At 52.2% G+C, this 12,885-nt stretch overlaps 1 protein-coding gene across 1 annotated transcript in view; it reads left to right on the top strand.

The window, feature by feature from the left end:
• Window positions 1–12,075, top strand: part of ME2 (malic enzyme 2) — a gene marked incomplete at its 5' end in the record, with an annotated part of 49,004 nt that extends 36,929 nt beyond the window's left edge. The window contains 4 exons of the mRNA XM_083882825.1: window positions 4,298–4,400; window positions 5,094–5,164; window positions 5,683–5,781; window positions 6,815–12,075. Coding sequence (XP_083738951.1) covers window positions 4,298–4,400; window positions 5,094–5,164; window positions 5,683–5,781; window positions 6,815–6,964 — 423 coding nt within the window. The 3' untranslated portion in view covers window positions 6,965–12,075. The remainder of the gene's footprint in view (window positions 1–4,297; window positions 4,401–5,093; window positions 5,165–5,682; window positions 5,782–6,814) is intronic.
• Between the last annotated feature and the right edge of the window lie 810 nt (window positions 12,076–12,885).

Genomic DNA, 12,885 nt, shown 5'->3' with positions numbered 1-12,885 from the left:
AGACAGGGGTGGCCTCTGTCCCCATCCAGGCAGGGATGGCCTCTGTCCCCTGGTGTCCCCAGGCAGGGGTGACCTCTGTCCCCTGGTGTGTCAGGGCAGGGCAGGGGTGACCTCTGTCCCCTGGTGTCCCCAGACAGGGGTGACCTCTGTCCCCAGCAGCTGTGGCACCTTGGCAGCCCCACAGAGTCAGTCAGGAACAAACACACCCCTTCCCGTCCTGCGCCCTCCCCTCGCAGCCAGCACACCCCTGCACACCCCCAGCACACCCCGCGGGGCTCCCAGCTGGGGTTTGGGGCTGGTTTTTTCCTTAATAACCCAACCATTATCCTGCTGGCCCGTGCAGACCTCGGCTGTGCCTTTAAAGGGCAGTTTTGTGGTCCTTTTGAGGTTTTTATGGGGGGCTGATGGGCTCTGCAGGGAGCCGAGGGGAGGGAGGTGTGGGCCCCACCCTCGGGCACGGCGGGGGCTCTGGGGCTCGGGCCGGCTGCTCCTTCACTCTGCAGCTGCTGCGGGGGTCTCTGTGCTGACCCCCTGCAGGCCCCGGGCTGCGGCTGCTGAAAGGGATTCCTTTTGTTCCTATTTTATTGTTTTAATACAGTCCCAAATGGGCGGGTGGAGGCCTCTCCCTGTCCCTTGCTGCAGGCTGTGAGCTCCTCCCTTGCCCTGTCCTTGTCCTGGGGCTCAGCTGCCAGTGTCACAGCCCCAGCAGTGGCAGTGCCACCCTCCCAGCCAGGGTGGCCCTCCACTGTCCCCATCTGACACCTGGATTCTCTCCCGCCTTCCTGGGGCTGTCAGCTCAGGGAGCTCCTGCTGCAGAGACCTGCAGCCCGCAGTGGCAGCCTCTGGACAAAGTCTGGATCATACATTTTAGCAGCAGAATCGTCTGGGTTGGAAAAGCCTTCACACCATTTTGAGTCCAACCATTCCCAGCTCTGCCCAGGCCACCTCTGTCCCTACGTGTCACATCCACAGGGCTTTTGAATCCCCCCAGGGATGGGGCCTCACCACTGCCCTGGGCAGCTGTGACAGGGACTGACAGACCTTTAGATAAAGAAATTTTCCCCAATATCCACCCTGAGCCTCCCCTGGCCCAGCCTGAGGCCGTTCCCTCTCCTCCTGTCCCTGTTCCCTGGGAGCACAGCCCGACCCCCCCAGCTGTCCCCTCCTGTCAGGGACTTGTGCAGAGCCACAAGGTCCCCCCTGAGCCTCCTTTTCTCCAGGCTCAGCCCCTTCCCAGCTCCCTCAGCCCCTCCTGGGGCTCCAGACCCTTCCCCAGCTCCCTCAGCCTCTCCTGGGGCTCCAGACCCTTCCCCAGCTCCCTCAGCCTCTCCTGGGGCTCCAGACCCTTCCCCAGCTCCCTCAGCCTCTCCTGGGGCTCCAGACCCTTCCCCAGCTCCCTCACCCTCTCCTGGGGCTCCAGACCCTTCCCCAGCTCCGTTCCCTGCCCTGGACAAACTTTTAAATGAAGGTAATTTAATATCTCTCAGATGTCTTGCATTAACCAGAAGAGTGAACTGGGCAGTGTTTCAGTGTATAAATTCCACTACCTTGGATAGAAGGTAAACAGGAGTTAGCTGTGCAACCGAGACTTCAGCTGGCATAAATCAGTGTAAAAACTGCTGCCATCTCTAGCTGAAGGAGGCCAGGAGCCCAATTAGAGGGGCAACCAACCTAATTTTTGCTTGCACTTCTTATAGAATATGAGGAGATGAACAGATATTTTAAGGCCAGAGGCTGACTGGCCGTGGCTGAGCCCCGAGGGGCTGGACCTCGCTGTCAGGAGAAGAGGCAGGACACTGCTCCCTGGGGTCAGGCAGCCTCCCTGTAACAGCACCGTGGTATTTACAGTAAAGGCTGAGCCCCGTGGAGAGAAGATCTTTGGGGTTTTTTTCCTGTATTGCATCCATATTTTATTTTATTAATGATTTTCTGCATTTCCAGTTGTTTTTACACGTGGGTTGTTTGGGCAATTAAGCAGTGCTGGTCAGTAAATGAACAGGTGTAGTTTTGCTCCAGTCCTTACTCATAAATCCTGTAATGTTTCTGTCCCTTTAAACTTTCCTGCAGTTGAGCTGTTTGTTGTCACCGTGCTCTTTGTTTCTCTGACATGTCCTCAGCTGGACCCATAGCTCGCCCTTCAAAATGTATTTTCCCTTCAAGATGCAGTAATTACCCGTGAAATAGACTCCAGAACCCCCTGACTATTGTGTGGTTCTCCGAAAATCTCCAGCGTCCCTGTCTTTGTCGTGGAGCTAATGCAGTTTGTCAGGGATGGGAGCTGTCACCCCCTGTTGTCCCCAGGCCTTGGGGACAGCCTGGTCCTGGCGGGGGTGGCGTCTCAGGCTGCACCAGAGGCAACAAAGAAACAAAGATACCACCACTAACCTTTCATTCCTCATTTTTTTTTCCCACTAGATGGCACCTGTAATATGCCTGTGGAAGCCCCTGTGTGTTCTCTGTGCTTCTGCTGCCTTTTAATTTTCTTTGTCTTTTAGTCCTGTACTCTCCTGCATCCATTTGCTTTGCTCCCTCCACAAAAAGGCTTTTGTTGTGGTTGTGCCCTGACATTCAAATGCATTTCCAGAGCCTGCAGCTTCTTTGGTAGTTTGTTTTCAAACACAGTAGTCCTGGGGAGCCTGAAAGGTTTTAAACTGATGTTCCTAAACCTGTTACTCAAAAGAAAGTAAAGATTTTTTTTTGCTTTCAGCGGTTTTACTGCTTGAGAAGAGGGTCATTTATCTAGAGGGTGTGGTTCACGCTCAGACATGTTTTGATATTTTGTGCCAATTGAAACCCTTTCCAAAGGAGGAATGAGCAAACCACATTATTCACTCCTTTCACTGCTGTGGCAGCCAAGTCTGACACAGCAGTTCCTCCCTCTGCCCTCCCACCCCGCAGTAAGAAAGTGATGTATTATTTACACTCCATTGCAGCCTCCTGTGACAGGGGCCATTATTCAGGGTCTGCAAGGGCCCTGTGGCTGCTCGTGGTGCTCTCAGGGTTAACACAGGGTTAACTTCATTCTCTGTGTGTGGGGGGGTTTCTCCAAGTCACAGCTCAAATATGTGATTAAACAAAAGCTTTCCTCTGCTGGGTGCCTGTCCCTGCCCTGGGGTGGCTGCTCAGGGTGTCACAGCTCTGCTGGGTGCCTGTCCCCAGCCCTGGGGTGGCTGCTCAGGGTGTCACAGCTCCTGTCCCAGCCCTGGGGTGGCTGCTCAGGGTGTCACAGCTCTGCTGGGTGCCTGTCCCTGCCCTGGGGTGGCTGCTCAGGGTGTCACAGCTCCTGTCCCAGCCCTGGGGTGGCTGCTCAGGGTGTCACAGCTCTGCTGGGTGCCTGTCCCTGCCCTGGGGTGGCTGCTCAGGGTGTCACAGCTCCTGTCCCAGCCCTGGGGTGGCTGCTCAGGGTGTCACAGCTCTGTCCTCTGCCTGTCCCAGCCCTGGGGTGGCTGCTCGGGGTGTCACAGCTCTGTCCTCTGCCTGTCCCTGCCCTGGGGTGGCTGCTCAGGGTGTCACAGCTCTGTCCTCTGCTGGGTGCCTGTCCCTGCCCTGGGGTGGCTGCTCAGGGTGTCACAGCTCTGCTGGGTGCCTGTCCCTGCCCTGGGGTGGCTGCTCAGGGTGTCACAGCTCCTGTCCCAGCCCTGGGGTGGCTGCTCAGGGTGTCACAGCTCTGTCCTCTGCCTGTCCCTGCCCTGGGGTGCTCAGGGTGTCACAGCTCTGTCCTCTGCCTGTCCCCAGCCCTGGGGTGGCTGCTCAGGGTGTCACAGCTCTGTCCTCTGCCTGTCCCTGCCCTGGGGTGCTCAGGGTGTCACAGCTCTGTCCTCTGCCTGTCCCCAGCCCTGGGGTGGCTGCTCAGGGTGTCACAGCTCTGTCCTCTGCCTGTCCCCAGCCCTGGGGTGGCTGCTCGGGGTGTCACAGCTCTGTCCTCTGCCTGTCCCTGCCCTGGGGTGGCTGCTCAGGGTGTCAGAGTCACCACATGAAAGAACCACCCTCACCGGTCAGTTTGTGAGATGAAGGGAAAAAAGGAAAATTTGTTTTGGAATCTCAGCTTATAGAGCTTCTGGGATTTGGTCAAGGACTGGGGGACAAGAGGAGAACCCGTCTGACCTCAGTGGTCAACTCAGAAGTCCATCATTTTGTCCTTCCTCCTGGAAAGAATGTTGTTTACAAAACATCAGTCTTCGTTTATCTTACAATTGGTGAGAAAACTCCAGTCCAAGAATGAAAACAATTCAGAAGGCTGAAAAACCAGGGTTTTTTCACAGGGCTGCTGACCCTGACTGCCCCTCTCTTTCCCCAGGGCCGGTGCCTGTTTGCCAGTGGCAGCCCCTTCGAGCTGGTGACCCTCAAGGATGGCAGAACCTTCAAGCCAGGCCAAGGAAACAACGCCTACATCTTCCCAGGTAACACAGGACACTGTCACCTTTAATCTCTAGCTCTGGGCTGCCTGTACCCTCCCTGCACGAGGCACAATTAGCAGCATGCAGAGGTGTTTGCAGCATGTGAGAGCTTGGAAAAAACAGTGGCTGAAGGACAACCAGTCCAGGGTAGATGGGGGGCACATGGAGCTCACACAGTGAGCAAACACAGCTGGGTATTGCTGAGAAAACAGAAGGGTGTTATTATTAAAGGCTTTGGAGGCTGCTGCATTATGGATTCTGCTGCTTGTTTGGGGAGGAAAGGAGAAAATACAAACTTGAAGTTATGTAAATAATTCTCAGAATTGATAGTTTTAAAAGTGGTATCTGCACAGGGCGGGGGTAGAAAACCAGGACTGGGAATGTTTCTGTGCCTTCCCCTTTCCTCCCTGAGCTGCAAAGCTCCAACCCCTTCTGAAAGCCACCTCCCCTGTCCAGTGGCTGCACACATGGTCACAGTGTTGTGAGTGTGGAAACTGTCCCTGCCCACCACAGGGGCTGGAACCAGATGATCTTTAAGGTCTCCTCCAACCCAAACCATCCTATGGCTCTGTCACTGAGTGCAGAAAGGTGCAGGAAGGTTTTCAGGGGTAACTCTGGAGATGACTGGCAGCTTCTCAGGGGCAGGCTGCCCGTTTTAAGGTGGTGTGGCCCTAAGTGTCAGCGATTTCCTTGCAGGGGTGGCTCTGGCCGTGATCCTCAGCAGTGTCCGGCACATCAGCGATAAGGTTTTCCTGGAGGCTGCAAAGGTGAGTCTGGGGGCAGAGCAGGCTGTGGCTTCTGACACACCAGGGGTTTGCTCTGATCCTGGTGGAACACAGTGCTTTCCTGTTTGGTTTTTCTTGGTTTATCCCTCCACAGTGGAAAAAAAAAAAAGTGTTTTGATGTTTTGATCAAATGAAATTGTGCCAAGAATCAGGTCCCATTGCAGTTTTAATGAAGTAGGAAGTGTGTCCCTGTGTAAATTACTGTGGCAGCAGGGCCCTGCCCTGCCCTGGGTTCTGCAGCTGTCACTGTGGCCAGGGGTTTCCGTGGCTGTGGGGAATTCATTCCCTGGAATGCCAGAGCTGGTTTTGCTCAATGCTTACGGTCACAGTGTGCTGATCCTCAGTTCCTCAGGCTGAAAACGTTGAGATTCTGATGCCTCACTGCAGTGCTTTGGGAGCACTCTGGTGCTCAGAGCAACTTGATTCTCTCAGGTGCTCTAGCGTGTTATTAGTCACACCTGGGGTGCAGTTAATAAAAAATGTTTGTTTCTCTAACTCAGGCATTGGCAGAACAGTTGACAGATGAAGAGCTTGCACAAGGCAGACTTTATCCTCCACTGTCCAATATCAGGGAAGTTTCTATTAATATTGCTGTCAAGGTGAGTGTGAAACATAAAATTGCTCTGCACTAAAAGTGGTTTATGTCTGTGTTAACCTGCTGAATTGCACAGTGTGACCCTTGAACACGAGTTGCTGGGGCACAGAGTGCCCAGTTCTTTGTGCCTGCAATAAGAGATGCCCATAAAAACGTTCCCTTTGTTGGATGCTTCAGCTTGGCAGCGACCAGGGGCCAAAATCACGCCCCTCTGATTGCTGAAATTAAATTTTGAGATGCTGGCCGAGGCATTAGGGGACTGTGAAGGCACTGTGTGGAGTCCTTTGTGCCATTAAAGGAATTTCCAACTGCCCTGCCCTGGAAAAGCAAAGATTAAAGATACCCCAGCTGTAACAAAGGCTTCTCCCCCTTGGATCTTTGCAGACATTGTGCAATTTTCTCTTTGGGTTTGGCAAATTATCACCCCTCCATGGTATTTCCTTTCCCTATTTCCCCATTGGTTATGGGGCCTGGTGTCCTGTTCCTCTCTTCCCTATGGTCACTTGCCCCCTGCCCTGCCCCTTGTACCACCCACTAACCTGAGACCCTGAATAACTGAGAAAATCCACATGGTCCCTCTCTTTAGCTCAGGATTCACCTTCAGCACAGGGAATAAACACTTGCTGGAATTGATCTGGGGAATTGATCTGAGCCAGCAGAGAAGGCTCCCAGTAAAGTGTGTGGTTGTGTGAGCTGGAATTGCTGCCTGAATTCTTCTCAAGCAGTTTCTCTACGGAGAGGCTGACTGGGATCTAGAAAGGCTGTAGCTGCACCCCAAAAAAGACACACTGTTACGGCGCTGGAGTTGGTGTGGGTGCTCTGTGTGTCACTTGTGTCACTGTTACAGCCCGGGAACTGGTGTGGGTGCTCTGTGTGTCACTTGTGTCACTGTTACAGCCCTGGAGCTGGTGTGGGTGCTCTGTGTGTCACTGTTACAGCCCTGGAGCTGGTGTGGGTGCTCTGTGTGTGAGCTACCTGTCCCGGCAGCAGGCTGGGAGCCAACCCCGGTGTGTGTTTGTGTATGTGTCACCCCACAGGTGATGGAGTTCCTGTACGCCAACAACATGGCCTTCCACTACCCCGAGCCCACCGACAAGAACAGCTACGTGCGCTCCAAGGTCTGGACCTACGAGTACGACTCCTTCATGCCCGACGTCTACGACTGGCCCGAGTCCAAGGTGCAGTGATGTGGCCTCGCACCCCTCAGGCAGTGCCTCCTACTCTGCAGGGATCCCTTTCTCAGACCAACTTAAATCATGATCTTTGGCTCCTGTAATTTATTTCCGCTCGTTGCGTTGCCTTTTTTTTGTTTGTTTGTTTTCTTTTCTCCCCTCCCCCGTCGTAACCTGTTTTTCACCTGGTTTGTCCTGAGTACCTGATAAGCTGTATGGATGGTGGCATCTGCCACAGGGATGAGAGAGCCCTCCAAAATTAATTTAAATAATGACGTTGCATTTCTAGCTCAGAGCCAGCACCACACTGAAGAATTCCATTAATGACATTTTAGCTACCTGTGTTTGATGATGAACTGTAGCTCTCTCATCACCACTGATCTCCAGAATTACGCATTTCTGCCTTTAATAATCAGTCTTCTAATTGTCCTAATGTTGTCACACTGCATTAGCTGTGATACCAAGGGACACCACTTGTCAAAAAAAAAAAAAAAAGGGCAGTTAAAGACCACTCCAAGAGTCTAAATGGGCCTTCTGTGTTGTTTAATGTTTAAAGATGTCCAGACATCCTTGTGGCATTGGCTGCTGTTTCCTTGAGGAGCAGCGAGATGTACTTGTGTGGAGTCTGCAGGAAAGTTTGCAGTCTTGTTTTCATCACTCCATGAAATCTGTTCTCAGGAAAAATGTGAACTAGTTCAAATTGTCCTTGGGAAGCCAGAAAATAATAATAATCACTTCATAGCTTTTAAAAACAAAGCCACGCTGTTGCGGAATGAATTTTATCGGGTAGAGGTAGGACCTGAAGTAATTTATGGAAATCTTTTAGAGATTTTACAAGGGGATTTTACACAGTGGACTGCAAGATGATGTACCAAAGGATTTTCTTACTTAATTTTTTAATTTTCCAAGATTCTGTTCGATTTAAGCCAGGTTGTTTTCTCCCTTGCACCCCCTTCTTCTCAGAAAAAGACTGGTGTGTGATGTTTTATGGCATTGCAGACTCAAACACTCCAAAGTGGACTCACTTTGAACCACCACCCCGCAGGCAGCTGATGAAGCTGAAGCAGAAAATGTTGTCAGGCAGCTGTTCACATGAGTCTGACCAAGTGTTCCCTGTGCTCCTGGCCCCTGTGAACACTGGACCCAAAAGACGCAGTGCCTACGAGCTCTGCACTGATCACTCCAGAACAGAAATCTCCAGCTGAGTTTTCCCTTTGCCAGGGCTGGTGCTGCAGGTTTGCTGCAGTGAACACTCCCCTGATCCCGTGGGAGTGAGGCTGGAGTGCCCTGGTCACTCCATAGGGACAGGCAGGGACACCAGTGATGGACACAGTCTGTGATTTCCCCCAGTGTGCAGCCATGTGTCAGGAACAGAAATAAAGCCACTGTGCTGTCCCACAGGCAAGGCAGAAAAAGGACAGGAGCAAATAACTCGATGGATGTGCCAGCAGTGCTGTACTGACAAGCATCATCCAAAGAGACAGAGTGAAGCTTGTTCAGGATTCACCCATGGCAGGCACTGCTCTCATGCTTCAGTTACACAGCAAAACACAATCTCTCCACAAAACAGGCCAGAGCAGAGCAGGGAAAGTGGTCTCAGTACCCCCCTTACACCTACAGCCTAATCTCTGGCTCGAAAATTATGTTCATACAAAGAACAGTAAACTGTGGGAAGGCACTGCCTGAGTGGGAAAAGAAGACTGATTATATAAACACAGAAAAGAGTGATGTGGGGAAAAAACTGTGGTATTCAAGCTGTGGTAAAATGTTGTGTGGTGGGGCTCGAAGTGCTTCACTGCTGAGTCCTGAGTTGCACATGCACATGAGCTTGCACTTGCAAGTTAATGTCTAAAAAACACCAACACACACATAGGATGTTTTTACAAAGAGTGTTTTTTTCATCTATTTTTGCTATGCCTTGTTTTTATCGTATTTAAATTAGTGATCTTACTGAAAAAAGAAAAAAAAGTTATTTATTCAATGTATGAATTATTTTTGCCTTCTGAAAATCCAGTTGTATTGTGCCAGTGGAGTTCTGCATCACTGGACTCCAGAGTACTGGGAACACAGCAGCTTCCTCCCTTCTGCCAACAGCCCAATTAGACAGATGAGTAACAGAAATCACCCAAAAATGCACTGATCACATGCTAAGAGTGATCACAGAGGCAGGGGAACCACTCCCTAGCTCTGCCTTAGGAAATACAGGTCCGCGCCCACCCCTTCAGTCTGATTATTTCATTTTCAAGGACAGCAGCTGTTGTCCATAACCAGTGGCCATCGGTAGCACTCAGGAAGAGCTGGAGTTGGGGAATTGTGAGCAGCAGGGGCCCTGCTTTGGGCAAGGATCCTGCAGTCAGGATGAGGGAAATTCCCTGTTCTGAGCAGCCCTTTCCCTTTCTGGCACAGCCCCCCTGCTGATGCCAGGGAGGGATCGTTGAGACCTGGCTGGCAGCAGGGTTTTCCCAAGCACAGATGTTCCTGCACAGTAATTTTTCTGGAAATCCCACTGCAGAGGGGAGGGAAAAGCAGCCCTTAGGAGTCCTGTGGGCTGCCTCAGGTGTGCTGGAGGTCTGGCTGGCTCTGTCCCCTGTCCCCTGTCCCAGCTGGGTGGTGCCAGCCAGCTCTGGGCCATGCACACCCTCCTGGGCTCTGTCTGCCAGGCTCTGTGCATCCTCTGTAGCCTGCAGTGTGGACGTGGTGGGATTTTCCCTTTGGTGTGCAGCCAATGTTTCCTGTTGGCAACAGGTAACCTGCCAGCTCACAGAGTTTTTAAAGTCCATTTCACTCCCTCTTTTGTCCTTTCCAGATTTTTATTTTTTTTTTTTTAATATATAGGGTTTTAAGATACATTGATTCACATTCAGTTTTTCTTCAGGTACAGTTAATCCTTGAACTAATTACAACTGCTAATCTTGCTGGCTAGTAAAGAACCAGTTTCCTTTCTCATATTCTACTTAACATGATTTTTGTCTCTTTGCTGGCTTATTCAAAATATTTACTGGGTCCTTATTCTGTACAGAAAATTCTCTTAGACAGTATGCAAAGGGAAACAGGTGTCACCAGGATGCATTTTGTCATCTTACATCGTGTAAGTCAAAAAAACACATCACCTAAAGGACCACCAGTGCTGTAGCTTGTCACACAGCCCTGGTGACTTACAAAATGATACAAAAGAGTGTCTTCCACATCTCTTTGGGGCACGCAGAACCCTTCTAAGAGGATCAGGAACTTCACTGAGGTCAGTCTTTTCCAGGATTTGCCCGACTTTGCTTCCTTAAAATCAGCAGGAGCAGGACTGAGCCTCTTGGCAACAACCTGCAAGAAGTGTTTAGGGGGGAGTAAAGGTATCTAATGAAGCACAGCCTTTCTTTATACAGTACATGTGTTTTTGTTGAAGATGTTGCCAAGGTTTGTGTGTTCCTAAAGCCTCTGCCCAGGTGCCAACGGGACACGTAGAAGGAGACGATTAAAATGTTGTGTCTGAAACATTTTAAACCCCCAGTGCAACTCGTGGCACAAGTTCTCCATTACGTTTGTGGACAGTGATGCATCCTGGTCCGTTGTGTTTTGTTTTCCAAGCTTCAAACCAAGTGTCACTTTACCTGCAGAGTGGTGTGTAACGGGTTTCCTGTGGTCAGTGCGTGTCTTCCTCTTTGTACTGTTGTTTCCAGCACGCTGTTTTACGGGGATAAAAGTTAACTCTGTCACACTCCTCTGCTAGTACCTGCAAAGATGAACGATACACCTTTTAGCTTCTCATTAGCAGCTCTCCGTGGTGACTGTTCCTGTGGGAGCGTGGGGATCACTATTGTACAGCTCCAACCCTGGTTTTAGTTCAGCTGACTCTGGGCCTCGGGCAGTTCTTGGGCTCTTTCTCACTGCAGAGGTGCAGGGCTGAGCTCCTCTGCCGGTCACACAGAGGTGCCTGCGACTCCAGACCAGCCTGAGAGCAGTTTGGGCTGCTGGCTCACTCCAGGTGCTTCCTGCGTTGGAGAAACCACTGCAATCCCTGGACTCTCTGGGATGATCCGTCCTGCCGCGGGCAGGGACCGGTGTGACACGGAGGGAGCAAACCCAGAGCAAAGCTCTGACTGCACTGGCTTGGCAGCTGAATTTGGGCCAAGCCGTTCAGCTGCTGCTGCTGCTGCTGAAGGCACATCTGACTCTGTGTGAGCCCACCCTGCCCTGCCTGCTCCCCAGGGACACGTCAGGACGGTGTCAGCACTCCGTGGGACTGCAGGAGAGCGCTGAGGATGGTCCAGCACAGCTCCAACCCCGCGCTTCCCCCGCTGCCAGGAGCTCTCTGTGGGCACAGCACTGACCCACAGCACTGACCCACGGTGCTGGGGGCTCCACGGGCCAGGGCAGCAGCTGCAGGAAGAGATTCTGTCACCACGTCCTGCCTGTGCTGCACCAGGAGTCGCATTCCCCAAACTGGCGCTCGGCTGAACTCGGCTCTCCGCCTGCCATCGACTTTGTCTCATCCATCCTTCAACTAGATCCTTCCTAACGGGAATAAAAATACTCTTAGGACTAAAGATGGCTGGTTTGCCAACAAAACAGCGAAATAACCTGCATTTATTTCTATCTCAAACATATCTACCTGTACGCAGATCAGTGTAAGCCTGGCTGGGGCGCTTGGGGAGCAGTTCCAGCCTTGTCTGCACAGGGTTGGCTGTGCCTGGGAGGGTCATTGCTCAGCTGAAACTAAAACTATGTAAAATGTGAACTGGTTGGGGTTTCTTCCTACTTTATAACGTTGTAACTCTGTTGAAATGTGTGTTCTAGTCTTCTATTTTCTTAGTAAAAAATGCATTCCCTTTGCCTAAGTGGTACCTGATGGTTTTTATTCTGAAAAAAAAAAAAAAAAAAAAAGCAAAACAAAAATCAAAAATGCTTGATCTGTCCAAGACTGGAAAAAGTCCCTTTGCAAAGGGGTTTTGTAAGTGGTTGGATGTGATGATCTTTAAGGTCCTTTCCTAGAATCATGAAATCAGAGGGTGGTTTGAGTTGGAAGGGAACGTGAATGACCATCTGGTCCCACCAGCCAGAAGGATCCCCTGAGCCTCCTTTTCTCCAGGCTGAGCTCCTTTCCAATTCCCTCAGCCCCTCCTGGGGCTCCAGACCCTTCCCCAGCTCCCTCAGCCCCTCCTGGGGCTCCAGACCCTTCCCCAGCTCCCTCAGCCCCTCCTGGGGCTCCAGACCCTTCCCCAGCTCCTCCTGGGGCTCCAGACCCTTCCCCAGCTCCGTTCCCTGCCCTGGACACGCTCCAGCCCCTCGGGGTCCATCCCAAATGACAATTCCAGGGCAGGACAAGGGGATGGTGGTGCCCGGGGCTGGGCCACGAGAACAGCCCATAAATGTGGCAATGGGAACACAACCCCAACTAATGCACAGCCCCACAAGTGAAAAATCCCTCAAATCAGAGAACACTGAGACACTCTGGATTGAAGGGAACCTTAAAGTCCCTCCAGTGCCACCCCCAGCCGTGGGCAGGGACACCTTCCCCTGTCCCCATGGCCGTGTGTGATCAGGACTATGAGATGACCATGAGATGACCATGAGCCCCAATGTCCAGCCTGGCCTTGGACACTGCCAGGGATCCAGGGGCAGCCACAGCTGCTCTGGGCACCCTGTGCCAGGGCCTCCCCACCCTCACAGCCACCAATTCCTGCCCCACATCCCATCTGGCCCTGCCCTCTGGCCCTGGGAAGCCACTGCCTGTGTCCTGTCCCTGCAGGCCTTGTCCCCAGTGCCTGTGCAGCTCTCCTGGAGCCCCTTGAGGCCCTGGCAGGGGCTGTGAGCTCTGCCTGGAGCCTTCTCTTGTGCAGGTGAAGAGCCCCAGGTGTCCCAGGCTGGCTCCAGAGCAGAGGGGCTCCAGCCCTGGCAGCATCTCCGTGGCCTCCTCTGGCCTGGCTGCAGCAGCTCCACGTCCC

Source organism: Zosterops lateralis, assembly GCF_965231275.1.
Source record: "Zosterops lateralis genome assembly, chromosome: Z".
Classification (NCBI taxonomy): domain Eukaryota; kingdom Metazoa; phylum Chordata; class Aves; order Passeriformes; family Zosteropidae; genus Zosterops; species Zosterops lateralis.
The sequence above is the reverse complement of the archived record's forward strand: the minus strand, read 5'-3'. Positions and strand labels throughout refer to the sequence as shown.